At 42.2% G+C, this 15,721-nt stretch overlaps 1 protein-coding gene across 1 annotated transcript in view; it reads left to right on the top strand.

Annotated features, from left to right (window-relative positions):
- DNAH10 (dynein axonemal heavy chain 10) overlaps positions 1-15,721 on the top strand; it is a 1,995,301-nt gene that overhangs the window by 1,915,882 nt on the left and 63,698 nt on the right. Inside the window, exon 73 of the mRNA XM_085636177.1 lies at positions 14,414-14,585. Within this exon, the coding sequence (XP_085492303.1) occupies positions 14,414-14,585 (172 nt within the window). The remainder of the gene's footprint in view (positions 1-14,413; positions 14,586-15,721) is intronic.

Below are 15,721 nucleotides of genomic sequence, written 5' to 3'. Positions count from 1 at the left end.
GGCTCTCGACTTCCAACGTGGGGCAGCTCATCAATGGCTCCTGGTCTTCAACAGTGTCACCTGGTCCTCACAGCTGCAGCGACAAGGTCACCGTCAACCCTCCTGCTCCTTCGTTCATCGGTGGTCATTGGTCTTCCGTGCCTCCTGGTCACTCCTGAGTGGCATAGACTCTGTCCCCTCTGCTTGCAGGTACTCCTCTTCAAGAATCCACCCTTGGATTCCACCAGACTCTTTCACCTTCTTCGCCAGCGGCATCTTCACTGAAGACCTCCATTGTGGTCTACAGCGGTTTCCAACCTAATTTTACACCTATTCACCCGGCTTACCTGGTGTAGGTATCCTGGTTCCTGGGGTATCCATGGTGGGGTGACTCTCCAAACTTCCATCTTCCACGGGGTTTCTTCAGGGTCCTTCTTCTTGAAAACTGCAAATGTGACTTCCCCATTGACTAGTATTGAATACGCGGTTGTGTTTCCAGTCTGCAGCTGGCCTCCGTGGGGTTCCTGGGTATTTACCTTGGGGGGGTTCCTTGGGTCCCTAGCTCTTCTAAGTCTTCTGGGTCCAGTCCTGACTTTAGTCGCAGTTCGCATTCCACTTTATTAGTATATGGTTTAGACTCCCCCTGGAGACCATTGTGTATATGTGCTACTTACCTGTTCTACTATTGAAGTATTGTTTGTATTGTGATTATATCTCCGCGTAGGAGATATACCAATGTGTTAGTGAGTGTTTATAATAAATACATATTTTTATAACTACACTGTGTGGTTCTTTTTAACTTAACCTACACTGTATGATTAGTACTGGTAAAACAAGATGCTTTACACTCCTTCTGGACTAAGCCTGGAGGCTGCACTCCACAGCTACCACTTAGAGAGCTTTCTATGGTTGTCTAAGACCACTACACTCATCATATTGGTTGCCTGGATTAGTGCAGGGTGCTTCACTTAAATTAGCATGCACCATATACTAAGCCAGCCTCCTACAGAAGTCAATAGAGAGGGTGCCGAAGGAGAAGACCTACGAAGGATTTTATTTGCGGTTCTTTCTTATATTAAAGAAATCAGGAGAGTGGCGCCTGATATTGGATTTAAGAGAATTAAAAATATATATTAAATAACAAAGTTTTCACATGGTCACATTGCAAGAGATTCTGCCCTTCATAAGGAACGGAGATTATCTAATAGAGATATCTAGCCGGAGATTCCTTAACGTTTGAATTCTCCCAAGGTGTCAGACTGGATCCGGGAATTATTCAGCAGTATCTCTGCATGCTGGGGTATGGCGCCGTATGGCTCAATGATGACATAAACTTCGGTTGTGATGTCAGTGGGGCCATATAAGTCCCCTCCGGCTCACAAAAGTCAGTTTCCTCTTTTTCGCGCTCCTACGCGGATCTGGAGAAGCGGTTCCTCAGGCCATTTTTTTCCTGGCCTATTTCGACAGCTTTTGTCGGTGGGAACAGTGTGCCCTTCCTCACTGTCATCAGGCTTTAAGCCGTGTGGGACCTGTACTCAACAGATGTCAGTTACAGACCCGCAAATCATTTGTATGTGGTGTTTGGGGTAACACCACAACTCTGTGGATTGCGGCTCCTGCCAGAGACAGAAGCCGAAGGCGCTCAAGGAACACGCTGTATGAAGTTCTTGGTGGCATATCTGTTGTGGTCCTCGGAGACATTGCGGCCTCCTTCTTCTTCTGCGTAGGTCAGTGCACAAGGATGTTTTAGAGTCTGGAGCCATTCTCCAGGACGTCACACATCAGAAACGTTCAAGGGTAAGTGCAGGCGTTTGAAGTCGCAGCACCCACTGACTTTGCCGTGTGGAGACTGTCTACCACGGCTCCTCCCACTCACTGGTTGAGGAGGCTGTTCATGACTCTTCCCCACGTTTTCCCCGTCTTTCCAGGTACTGGGGCATCGATGGCCCAGATTAGGGAGTATTATTACTCTCTACACCTCATCTTCGGTCCTCTGCCCATAGAGGTGAGTGGAACCACGCAGATGGATCCGTCCTCCATGGCGGTTGGGCCATTTGAGTCTTTAGGTCTGCGAAGGCTGACTCCGTTAAGGCACCAGTGCACAGCTCTTCAGGGACTCCACCTTTGGCGTCAGTTGTCTATCAGCCAACTTCGACATTGACGCCATTGCCACCGTCTCTGCTCTGAAACGTCTTCTTCCCTTCATCGATATACGTCGAGTGCAGAGTTTGTAGAGCAAAGTGGGGGGAATGTGGCATTTTCACTATCTTCTCAGGGTGAGACTTTGGTTTGTCACCTTTTAACGGGTGATGTAAGGTCTGGGCTTTTTCAGTCCATTTCTGAAGTTATTCCATCTCAAGTGGAGGAGAGTTGGATATCTGCTATTGATGAGGCTAGTGGGTTGGAGTCATCTCCACCTCGAACTACTTTCCCCTCCTAGTCTTGCTACTGAGGCAAGTGCCTCCTTCACAGATGTGTTGAAGAGGGTGGCAGCAGTTTTGTACTTGTCACTGCCTACGGTGGAGACATCCACTGACCCTCTGATTGATGTCCTTTACAGTCAGGAGAAGAGCCTGTTCTTCCATACAGTCAGCCCTGTTTGGCATATTGTTAGGAACATGGCCAAGCCTTCTTCAGGGGTCTCAGTGGACCGTGCTATATCTCATAGGCACCTACCTGCTCCAGGAGACCCAGTTTGTCTCCTCAGGCATCCTACCACTCGTAGCCTGGTAGTTCAGGCTGCTACAGCCTCAGAGGATGTGGATATTGCACCTAAGACTCCGTTAAATAAGGAACCTAGTAGTCAAGATGCATGTGGCAGACACATCTTCGCTTCCGCTAGTTCTGTGTTAAGATCCACCAACACGACTTGTGTTCTTGGGAGGTTTTTCCACTATTTGTGGGATACCTTGCAGACCATGTTGCCATCGCTTCTGGATAACTTCCATTCTGATGTTGAAAACCTGATTAGAGATGAACAGGCAGCTAAGCTGATAATCAGATGTGGCACAGATACTACTGATTCAGTAGTGAGGGCCATGACATCTTCGGTGGGGCTCCGGCGTCGTGGTTAAGAGCTTCAGGTTTTATCAGATGCTGTGCAGGTGATATTCCCTTTGATGGTGCCCTTCTTTTTGGGGCTCAGGAAGATTTAGAATTGAAACACTTCCGAGATAGGAGAAGTAATACAGAGTCCTAATTACTCTTTCTCTGTTATATGTTCTATTTGACACTATACTTGAGTGCTATAGGTGATGATGGATTCTTTCTTTCTCAAAGGGCCTGACTTTGTTAGGGCATTGACATGTCACTTTTTTTTATTACACCTGGTTCTGTTTCTGCGGGTGCAGATGTTATTATTTCAATACTGTCTTTAACAGTTTAAGTGGTATAAGGATACCTGAGGTATGCTTTTTCTTTTTTCTCTTTTCCTCTGAATGAGGGGCTGCATGCTCAAAGAGGTAATTACAAGTGATGTGTACTCCGAGTAGGAAGATTACCTTTCTACATGCTTCTTTTGAAGCAGTTTGGTGATGCTGGTATGCATTACTGTGATTGCAGTATATCCTATAGACAGATTGTATACTTGTTTTTTTGCAAATTTCCACTTCAGGGTAATTTTGGTCTCTGATTTGCCTAATGCACTTTTCATTGACTTCAGGTCGTACACGGATAGTTTTTGCATTGGATGAATTTTAGGTTATGTTTCCCAGTGAGGGGATCATGCCAGCTTTGATATGTTGAGTTCACTTACCTGCACACAGGAATTTATTCCATGGAAGTGTGCTCCTCTATGCTGGAGGCGTTACATCTGGTAAGTTCAGAGTGTATGATGTGTATTCTTCTGAATACTTACTATCTTTATTTCCTTCATTTCTGGAGGTGACGTTATTACTATGTTCAATTTTGGAACATGGTTGTCCAGTGAGCTCTGCTTCTGAGATTTCCCACAATGCAGTGTTGGAATGGTTGCCGTAGGGTTGTTTACAGCCTTGGCTTACATGGTTGGAAAGGTTTCATCAAAAGAGAAGGCTTGCTTTTTCATCCTTCCTCACTTTAAGAACTTCTTGGATATTTCCATATTTTTTGGCTATTTACAGTCATACCTTTCTTGTCTGGGGGTTGGATATTCTCTGTCTCCCTGTGGACAGTTCCCTTTCTCTATTAAGCATTTGTTATTTTTCTGTACCTTACAGCCTTTTAAGGGATCATAGCGTAAGGTTATGATCTGGTGATTCATTGTTCTTGGAGAACTAAAATATGCCTATATGGGCCCTTGTTTGTCTTCTGGTCAGAATAGATTTTAGCTCGTATGTCGTATGGACAATTATTTTAACTGGGTTCCCTTTTTGGGTAATTTCCAGGTATTTGCTTTACTTTATTCATCTTGACTGTTGTAGGTGTTTGCTTATAGCAAGGTGTTTTTCTCATGTAGCTTTTCATTATGTATTACTGGCCTGTTAAAAGACTTTTGGCAGGCAGCATTATCTTTATGCTGACTCTCCCAAGGTGTTTTGTGGAGGCTGCCAAATTTCTCTTGATACTACATTGTATGCACTTTGGGGCTGGTTTTTCAGCTCTTTTTATCCATGCGTATATATAAAGGATACATAAGTGTGTTGCACATGTGGTTACACATGCTGAGTTATGATTCTGCTATAAAAAAACACAATCATTGTGAGGTGTGATTGCATCGCTTTTCTCTGTAAGTTTGGATTCAGATCTATATGTATGCGTCGAACGTAGTGTTATAGATCTGGATATAATTGTTCCGTTTTTATGACAGATTCACATCTGCCAATTGTTATTTTCTGTTTCAACGGACACTATACATTCTGTGAACCTTCAGATGGTCATTTTGGCTAAAATATGTTTCTGTTTTAAGGATGGACTGTGATATTCATCTACCTTGAAACTAGGTTTGCTATTCCAGACCTTGCAATTAAAAGGTTTTTCATTTTGGTTTAATGAGAATGGTTACTGGAAGCCATTCTTATCTGGAGTTTTTAGGTTAGGTTCCTTCAGAGATATATTTACTGTGGTAAAGAAGGTGGGTTGCATGACTTTTGTTGTGTCTTTGGCCCTTTTAGTCTAAGGGTTCTTTTACCCTTTTCGTATTGAATACTATATCTGACTGTTGTCGGATGTCTTCTGGCAGAGTTTTTTCCTGTTTCCCTTGAGGCTTTGGTTTTTTCCTTGCCTGCGAGGTTGTTTCTTATTTACATTGTCTGTGGTAATTGCCAACGTTTTTATAAGGAGCACGCTTTTTTTCATCTAATTCCTACATATGTCTGGTCTGTGGCTAATTTCAACCAGCTAGTTTGCTGTAGGAACTTTTGTAGGGTTGGTTCGCAGACCCTCCTCCGGGTGGTTATAGCTATGGTATCTAATTCAATAGTTAAGAAATCTGCGGCTAGATGTCTCTATCAGATGAGCTACTTACCTTCAGTAACGTATTATCTGGTAGAGACACAGTCTAGCCACAGATTCCTTAACGCCCTTCCCACCGTCCCCGCTCCGCGAGTGATTTATAGCATGAGGGTTATACCCCTTTTCAGTACTTGTTTTAAATACCAGTGTCCGCGTGCCAGAGGGGACGTATATGGCTCCACTGGTGTCACAACTGGAGTCGACGTCATCACGGAGCTGTACGGCGCCATCCCCCATGCAGAGGTACTGCTGAAAAATTCCCGTATCCATTCTGACACCTGTGGAGAATTAAAAAATCTGCAGATAGACTGTGTCTCTACCAGATAAAACGTTACTGATGGTAAGTAACTTGTTCTTCTCAGACCTGAAAGATGCATATTTCAATATATCAATTCACAAAAGTCATAGAAATTGTTTCCATTTCATGGTAGCTAGATAACACTATCAGTTCAAAGCCCTACCCTTTGGTCTGAGATCAGCCCCACGAATATTCACAAAATGCATAGCTCCAGTGGCAGACTTTATAAGGAGGAGAGAGGGTATAGTTTATCCATACCTGGACAATTGGTTGATAAAGGCTGCCACATGGAGCCAAAACAAGGAGGTAATGTAGTTCACTCAAAAAGTTCTTCTGTTTTTAGGACTTGCAATAAATACAAAAAAGTCAAGGATGGAACCAAGTCAGGATTTAGGAGCAAGTTTAAAGAAAGTAAAGGGAATGGTATTCCTGTCACTGGAAAGAGGAAGAAAGATAGGGATGAATCAAGTGACAACATTGGCGGAGAGAGTAAGAGTGACAGTGAGATAAATTAAGGCAGTGCTGGGAACAATGACTTCATTCATTCTGTGAATCCCCAATGCAAACTACGAATGAGGGTGATTCAGTAAGAGTTAGCCAGACATTGGCAACAGAAGATTTGAGGTTGGGAAGATATAACATATATAACTCAGAGTATGAAAGAAGCATTACAGTTGTAGATGAGAAGGCATAATGTATTCAAAGGTCAAAATTTGCAAATTAAAAGGTCACAATGATACCTGACCACGAATGCTTCAATGATAGGTTGGGGAGCGCATGTGGCGAACAGAGTAGTTCATGGTGTTTGATAAGAGGAATAGAAGAAATTACACCTAAACATGTTGAAGCTGTGGGCCGTGAGGTTGGCATTAAAAGCCTTTCAGCAGTTAGTAAGGAAATGTCATGTTATGGTGAGAACAGACAATACAACAACAATGTACTACATAATTAAACAAGGAAGAATGAAGTCATTGATACTATCAAAAGAGGCACAAAAGCTTTGGGAATGGGCCATTTCCAATAAGGTGTCCTTGATGGCAAAGCATGTTCCTAGTTTGTAGACAATGAGCAGCAAGATCGTTTGAGCTAACAGAATTATGATACTCATGAGTGGGCAATACATTTGCAACAACTGAATGAAATATTTCTGAAGTGGGGAAACCCCAATTGAGATATGTTTGGTTTGGAACAGCAAATTGAGAAATTTGCGAGCAGGTGGTATTGCCCAGGAACAACGGTCAATGCATTCACAATCACTTGGAAAGGAAAATTAATTTATGCATTTCCACCAATACCTTTGGTAGTGAGGGTATTGTGCAAAATGAAGTGAGAGATTTGCATGGCAATTCTTGTAGCGGCAGCATGGCCACGTCAACATTGGTATGCAGACCTATTGGGAATGTGTGTCAGCAAACCATTACAAGATGCTCTCCAAGGACAAGGGTCAGGTGTTCCACCCCAATCCAGAGGCATTACACTTGAAGGCTTGGCTCATCAAAACTTAGGGCCTGATTCTGATGCGGTTTGGAAAGCTTCCCGACCGAATGGGTTTAGGAATGTTTCCAACCAAATCGGCTCAGAAGAGTCCAACCGACCGAGTACGATGCATCCGGATGCTTCCAAATACGATTTGGTTGGACTCCTATTGACTTCAATGGGAGCCTTTGTTCCGACCAAATGCATAGGCTCCCATTGAAGAAAGGGGTGGCTGGGGAAAATCAGACAACTTGTAGTGGGCACCCCCTGGTGCCTGCCACACTGTGCATGGCTGGTAAGGGGGGACCTATGGGTATGCCCAGGGGCCCGATTGAGAAGGCTCCAGGTGCAGGGGGGCCACTTCATACCCCCAAAGTCTGATTCCGACTGCCGATTCAAGTCGGACGGCACAATTCGGAAAGGCTGTCCAAATCCAGCATCGTACTCAGTCGTTCGGAAACACGCCCCGTAGAGATGTACGATTCTGCTCCGTACGGCTTGGTCATTTCAAATGCCGTCTGGTTCGGATTGGGATATTCCTAACGCCTAACTCGCATCGCACTCGGTCGGTCAGAAACCATTCCGGGTCGGTCGGAAAGACACATTCCCTTGCGGATTTTGACAGAGCAAATGCCGTTAGGAGGCCTTCATAACATCATCAGAATCAGGCCCTTAGAGTTTGAACATTTGAAATTTCCACAAGAACAAGAATGTAGAGAGACAGTCAGAACCTATGCAGGCTTTAAATTGCAGAGCACCATATTTAAAGCTTACAAAGACAATGTAACTCTTGTGACAAACCCTAAGTTTGTCCCAAAAATATCAACTGTTTTTTATTTGAGTCAGAAGGTAACATTGCCAACATTCATTGTAAAGCCTGTATCAGCAGCGGTAAAGGCATTACATTCTTTGGACATCAAAAAGGTGCCTGAAATGTTATTTGCTAGCTACCAAAGATATAAGACAGACAAATCAATTGTGTATTGCATATGGTTTGGGAAATGAAAATCAGTATCCAAACAGACAATAGCAAGGTAAACTGGGACATGTATTACTACAGCACAGAGGCACAATAGGCCACTGACAAGGTGGGTAAGGGCACATTTGACTAGAACAATGGCAATGTCAGTGGCTTACTTTGCAGCAATATCTTTGGAAGATATTTGTAAAGCAGCAATATGGAGAAAAACACACGCTTTTGTAGAGCCTCATTTGTTTATCCCACCATCTAAGAAATGTAAATTGGATACTACTAAGTTAATCTGATATTCAAGCATGTGAATCTATGAAAGATCCAATGCTGGAAAAGGAAATAAGTTACTTACCTGTAACTCTGGTTCCCCAGCATTGGTATCTTTCATAGAATCACATGCAGCCCTCCCAACTGCCCTTAAATGAGGCTTTCAAATGTAAGAATAAAAATGTAGGAACTAGCGGTTCTGAAAATCTGACAGTTGGAAGCATCAGTCGGAGAACAACTGGAGGTAAGGCATTCTGATCGGCTGGAGGTCATATAAGGATAAGGCGGTTGGAGAAAATTCCTGGTTGTTAATGATGGAGTAATGTTTAAGTATGTACTACTGTTAGAAAGTATTCAGAGGGTTCCTAGTTTGATGATGGGAAATTATTCAAGCATGTGAATCTATGTAAGATACCAATCCTGGAGAACTGGATTTACAGGTAAGTAACGTCTTTCCATGTTAGTTAGCAAGTTATTGGTAGTGAATCATGTTTTGTTTTCTTTAACATGATTTCATTAGGGGTTAAGGTTTACGTCTTCCTGTAATCTGTTTTATATCTTTTTCCATAAAAGTTAGAATCCAAAAGCAAACAAATTAGGCACTGAAGTTAGGTCCAGCGCCATGGCACCCCATACGCCATGATTAAAAGCGCTAAAGAAAATTGCATGATAGGCACCATATGTTATTATCCAGTGACCCACTTCAAGCCAGGGCTTAAACTCCAATCTGCTCTAGTCCCTTGAACAACATGTTGATTGATATCGAGCAAGTCCGCTTGTGGCTCTAGAAGTCAAGGATCCCATTATCGTCTTGTTCTCCTTTTATTCTGAGCTCAGCCAATGTTGCCTCTAGCTAGAGGATGTATTTGCCAGTTATCCAGTTACTCACAGTATGATGGCCTACAACTGCATCGTCAGAAATTTGGTTGGGAACGTATGATCCTCAAAAATCAAAATGAATTTTGAAAGCATCCCAATTGTATTTTCTTGTGAAATAAAATTACGATTTGACACTTTACGTTGAGAATATAATCACAATTTTCAAGAAACTGGAACAAGTCCAGGACATTGTATCCACAGAAGATTTCTGTATAGTACTGGGATGCTTTAGTGCCTAAAAGAACGAAGAAAACAATTTACACCTTTATTAATTGTTGTGCTGTGCATGTCATCTCATTTACTGCCTTTTTAAGAAGTGTTCATTAACAGCATCTCTCCACATTTGGATATCCTGGAAAGGACAGTTTCCCTTTTATGTTGTGTTTGACGTTATAAATAAATTCAGTATGCACTAATGGTGTCTAACAGGTGAGGTTCAGATGACGGGTTTTAGCCGTTCTTGTGCCACATGCCATTAGCAAGACCCTGGTGTGCCATTTTAACATCAGTGCACTGTAATCTCTGTGCTCAAAATATTGTATTGAGTTTTATAAATAGATGAACAAGAAACAGACAAAAAATATCAGTAAAAGTGTAGTAAATGGTTATACTAATGATATACATATGATATCTAATTGTGCACTAAGAAATGTATTGGAATTAAAAACCTTGAATTGAAATATAATTTATAAACATATATAGGGCGACAAATGGAATACGGATTTAAAAATTATAAAAAGAAATGCGTATTCATATATGTTTAATTAGAAATATATGAGTTTGGATTATAGGAAATGTATTTGTTTTGGTTAAAAAAAAAACTCAATTCCTTTTCTTATATAAAGAATCCAATCCCACCATACTTGTACAGATATAAGGTTTGCAGATTTCCAATTCGTAGTGATAGATTTGATTTCATGTGAAATAAGAAGGTCAAAAAATGTCATATCCATATAGGATAAAGGTTTAGGAAGGGAACAAGATTTGTTTATAATAATGCTAGAAGTTAGGGGTATATCAAATTTTAAGATCTCAGAAATTGTATCCCAAACATTAGACCAAAATTGAAAAATAAAGGGACTGTCAAAAAACCTATGTTTCAGATTACCAGATTCTGAATTACTATGCCAACATTCTGGTTTATTAGAAAGGTGTACATCATATAATTTGACAGGAGACCAACAGCACTTGTTTAAAAGAAATACATTGGATTGGCAGATACACTAAGGTACACTGAAACAATCAACAAAAGAAAACCCCCCTGCCACTGATGGCTTGAAAACGGAATATCTCGCTATTCACTGGGAGAAACGTTCTCACAAAATATAAATTTTGTGCCATTCAGTATTTATTGAAAGGATGTACTGACATAATTTTGTAGAAAAATAAGTATAATGTATCAACTTAGTCATATTTATTATGGTGGTTTGGTCTTTTTGTGGGAAAGTTTGCCCCAGTGAATAGCAAGATATTCCGTTTTCAGGGCCCTCTTTTGCTTTTCAGATAGCCAAAATTTCTTCATACTGATTGTGGAATAATTGGTATTAAGAATAGGGTTCCAAAATATAGACAGCTGCGAGAGGTTGGAAGGATCAGTAAGTCTTAATTTAACTTTTTATATGCTTTAGAAGCAATATGGCCAGAGAGCCTATGTATATTAAACAAAAGCTCCGTATCTGAACATGAAGGGTGAGGAATGGAGCAATTATTGGCATGTAGAATTGTGTTACATAAAATGACGAATTGACGATAAGCAGATACTGGAATATGATATTTGGATTTTAGATCTGAAAAGGATAAAAATATATTGGTATGACAAATGTAAGAATCATAAAATATCCCGGCATCAATCCATGTTGACCAAGAAGAGATAGGGGTATGTTGTTTCATCTTAGAATTATACCATAGTGACACTTTTTTAGAGTAGATAATTTTATTATGAAATAACCTATCAACCTTAGTAAGCACTTGTTTTGTTACATTTAGGATTGACAAATTTGACCCTAATTTATGAAGGTCCATGGTGAGGATTGCAGGTGGAGGAAAAGAAGCAGCAATATTCCTCTCAATTAGGACCTAATTTGGTGTGATACCAATGTCTAAGCTTGCAAACCAATGAACACTTTGTGCTGCTAAGAAAGAGAAATTATATTTTTGAATATCGGGAAGACCAAAACTACCTTCTAGTTTTGAGAGTTGAAACGTTTTATATTTAATTTTTTAAGGTTTGTTATTCCAAATGAATTTAACAAGAATTGTATTAAGGGTCTTGCAAAAAAAGTAGGTAATGACAAAGGCAGCATTGCTTGCATGTATAATATTTGAGGTGAAATAACCATTCCTTACTTTTTTTATTCTGTTTTTATTAACAAACGTTTAGGTCACATCATTACAGAGACAAATTAGCCCCAGCAGCACAGTTCTGAGGACTGAACTATTAGACGTCATAGCACTCTATACACAGCAAGACATAGTGATTTGATAATTATGGCAATGTTCGATCATCAAGGGAGGGAAGAACAGGAGGGTCACAAATATTTCCACGATACACATTCTATCTACCCCAGACAGCCATCCACTTTTGGTGGCAACCACGTGCAACATAGACAGTTGTTTCCCTGACCATGCACCAGTCCATGTCCGCCTTCCAGGCTGCCAGTGTAGGCGGCGACATCGCTCCCAACAAACGAGTAATGTTTCTTTTGGCCACCATTTGACCCAAGGTCGCCCATAGCTTGCCCTTGCTGTTGAGGTCCGTGGGTTCCCACACGTTCAAGAGACACCGTTTGTCTTCAGGCCTAATCACAACTGCCCAGACTGTACTCATGCACCTTCCTCCAATATTCCTGCAACAGCCTGCACTCCTATATAATGTGTAGAAAGGAGCCCTCTAGGCCACATTGTCTACTGCATAGCCCTGCGCTGGCCCTACCCATGTGTACCAGTCTAGGTCCAGAGACATAGATTCTGTGAAGAATTTTAAGTTGGGCATGGTGTAATCTGGATGAGATTGCGACTTCCCGTGGAGAGGCCACTGCCTCCTGCCATTCTTCATCATCTAGTTCTAGCCCACCCCTCTCCCATCGCTCCCGCAGGGGTACAAGGGGATCCGGAGTGTTGTCTATTAGTTTTTTTATAAGTAAGGGAGATGACCTTGTCTGGCAGGTAGCCGTCAAGCAGTCTGTCCTCCAATTGGAAGGATTCTGGTTGGGAAGACCCCGCAGGAAGGTTATCTTGGAGGGAGTGTCGGACTTGCAAGTATCTGAAATATTCCGTGTCCACTAACTGATGCGTTTGTTGAAGTGATGCAAATAAAACCACCCGCCTGCCCCCCAGAGGTCACCAATTCGCGACAGCCCAATGAGGTCCCATTTGTCAAACCCTCTCGTCCTCCCGAGGGAGCCTAGTTGTTCCCTGTCCCATAGTGGAGCGGCTAGTGTGAGCCCAACCTAGTCTACGAGTAACTATGTGCCAGAGTTGGACAGAGTGTTTTGTGGGTCCCGTTAATGAATACCTGTTGGGTCTGGAGTAGAGCGTTCTGTTGAAGTTATCCCTGGGGAGTAGCCATCTGTCCATTCTGTAACCTGGGTCATCACTGATACGATACGTGCAGTGATTCACTTCTGCCAAATGGGCCGCCCAGTTGTATTTTTTAATGTCTGGAAGCCCTATGCCTCCGTTGTACCACCCGAGTGTGAGTTTGTGTAGCGCTATACGTGGTCTGCCCTCCCATAGTAAGTCCCTCTGGATGCTCTCAATTTCGTTGAAGAACCTAGTCGGAACCAGGTCTGGAAAGTTCTGCAGGGCGTATAGGAAGCGCGGAAGGGACATCATTTTGAGAAGTGCTGCTCGACCCAACAGTGACAACGGCAGCGTCTTCCAAGGCGCTGTATCACGCCTGAACCTTTGTAATAGGTGGAGAAGATTACGCTCATAGCGAAGTTTGTTGTCAGATATAATGAAAATGCCCAAGTATTTAAATCCCTCTGGTGCCACTAGCATGGGGCTGCCCTGCGGTGGGGAAGGGGGGTCTCCATGTGAAATAACCAATTTCACCCACCAGGATAAGTTCAAGGAAGACCATTTGTTTAATTTCTCTGTAATACAAGAGATTACTTTTTTACAATTTATGTCGACAGTGTCCTTAATTCAATTTTTAAAATAAATTCCTAAATTCTTTAAACTAGATAAATTGCAAATAATATTGCTATCACGAAGCATATCTATTGTAAAAAAAATACATTTTATTAATATTCAGTGAGTATCCTTAGAGGGAAGAATAGTCTTGTATAATGAGCAGTATACTGGGTATAGTGGTTATGGGATCACTAATATAGAGTAGAATATCGTCAACATAAGCAGAAGTTTTTAAAATAACGTTATTAACAATAATTCCTATATTGACGAATTACGTAGAAGATACAAAAAAGGTTCAATGACTAGTAAAAATAATAGGGTCGAGAGAGACTAGCCTTGTCTTATACCTCTATATCAAGCAAATGACTCAGAAGTAGTCATGTGCTCCATAATCTCGATCTAGAGCTGCTGGGGATTTTTGTCAATCCACCAAGTGTGTAATTTCACTAGGACATGAATGGCACCAAGTTTCATGAGAGGGTCGTCCCCACAGAGAACCTCAAACTGCTCAAGCACATCAGGCTGTTAGCATCAGACTGTTCAGGCATGCATTAGAGATAGAGGGCCTTATGTTCCTTTTCAATGCCATCAGTTCTCGGGTATCTGAGTCAACTGCAGAATATATCTAGGAAGCCATGAAAGCAGGGCTATGTAAAGCCCTTATAAAAACGGAGGTTTCAAAATAACCAGGAAATATCCACAAGCAAGAGGTAGCAAGCTTCCCTCTGTTGGAGAAAAGCTGCACCCCCCAATGTCGTAGTCCAAAATCCTATGCGAGTCTACACACCCCTTTCAGGACGGTTTCCACCGTCCCAAGACTTTGACCCTACAGAGCCCCAAACTTGACATTAGACTTCTTTAATATTGTTCACGACACTTAGTACTGAGTGAAGGTTATGAAATGAGGAAATAATGACACTTGGTAAGAATGAACCTGCCTGAAATGGTAATGATCCTGATTATTTTTTGTCCAGGTGATGTACGGTGGTCGCGCCATTGACAGCTTTGATCGTCGCATTCTTTCAACGTACATGGAGGAGTACCTGGGCGACTTCATATTCGACACTTTCCAGCCATTCCATTTTTATAAAAATGAAGAAGTTGACTACTGCATCCCTGAGGGTACTGACAAAGATGTGTTTGTAGGTGAGGATTCTTCCATACACTTTACATTCTTTCATCCTGTATTGAAGTTTAAGGTTACAAAAAATCACAGCACGCTTTATAGTGAACTAACCTTTCAGTGTGAAATCTATAATTACTGTTATTAATTGATTGTTTGACATTTATAATGAGCATTAAGTGGCTACTGTGTAATCAATAAAATGTATTTAAATAGCAAACATTATACTGGATAAAGGGTTCTGTAAAAACACAATTTAGAATGACTGGAGGATGCAACAGGTAGCTAAATGAGACAGACATTCTCTTGGATACTTCTGCTTGTTGATTCCTCGCCTATAGGATAATCCCAGGCGTCAAACTGGATCTGGAAACTTCAAAGCTCTTAAGACGCCAGTGGGTGTACTGGCTTTGCATCAACGCCAGAAGTAACATCACATGACATCACTGAAGTCATATAGCACCCATCCCAGCGCAACAATGTCAGTTGGCTTTTTCCCATGCTTTCCACACGAATCTTGAGCTTGCTCTCACTGAGTTTGCGAGAATTCCTCACAGAATATGTTCTGTGTGGAAATCTCGCAAACTGAGTGAGAGACTTCGTTGGGGCCTCAACCTGAGGCCCTGTCCCTGCGTGTCCTGTCGGCAGGCTGGGGAGTGGTGAACAGAGACTGTTCGCTCCGCTCCCCAGCCTTTTAACTCCTTGCAGCCAGGCAAGCCGGTTCCGACCGACTTGCCCTACGTTGCTCCAACGCGTGAACCGGAAGCACTTGAAAGTGCTTCCCATTCACATCCGGCTACCCAATCAGGCGGATGTTGACAAGGGGAGGCAGGGCGCCACGTCACTACTGTGCACGGTGCTCCCTGCCTTCCCCTGTGTGCGGGGGCCCGGCGCGACCGCCATAATGGCGACGTGCCCGCCTTCCAATATGGTCTGGTACTACCTAATACCCCCTCCCCTCCATAGGACATCTACCCTTGGTGAAATAAGGGACCCTCCTCCCTCCCTTGGAGGCTCACCGACCCTCACTTTCCTCCAAGACAAAACAATGCAAACACCACAGCTGTTTGGATTTGGGGTCGTAGTAACCCCAGCCGTATTTTATTACATAAAATCTTAAAACTTTAATAATCATTTTATTTACATTATGTACAATACG

Source organism: Triturus cristatus, chromosome 11 (genome assembly GCF_964204655.1).
Source record: "Triturus cristatus chromosome 11, aTriCri1.1, whole genome shotgun sequence".
Taxonomy (NCBI): domain Eukaryota; kingdom Metazoa; phylum Chordata; class Amphibia; order Caudata; family Salamandridae; genus Triturus; species Triturus cristatus.
The sequence above is the reverse complement of the archived record's forward strand: the minus strand, read 5'-3'. Positions and strand labels throughout refer to the sequence as shown.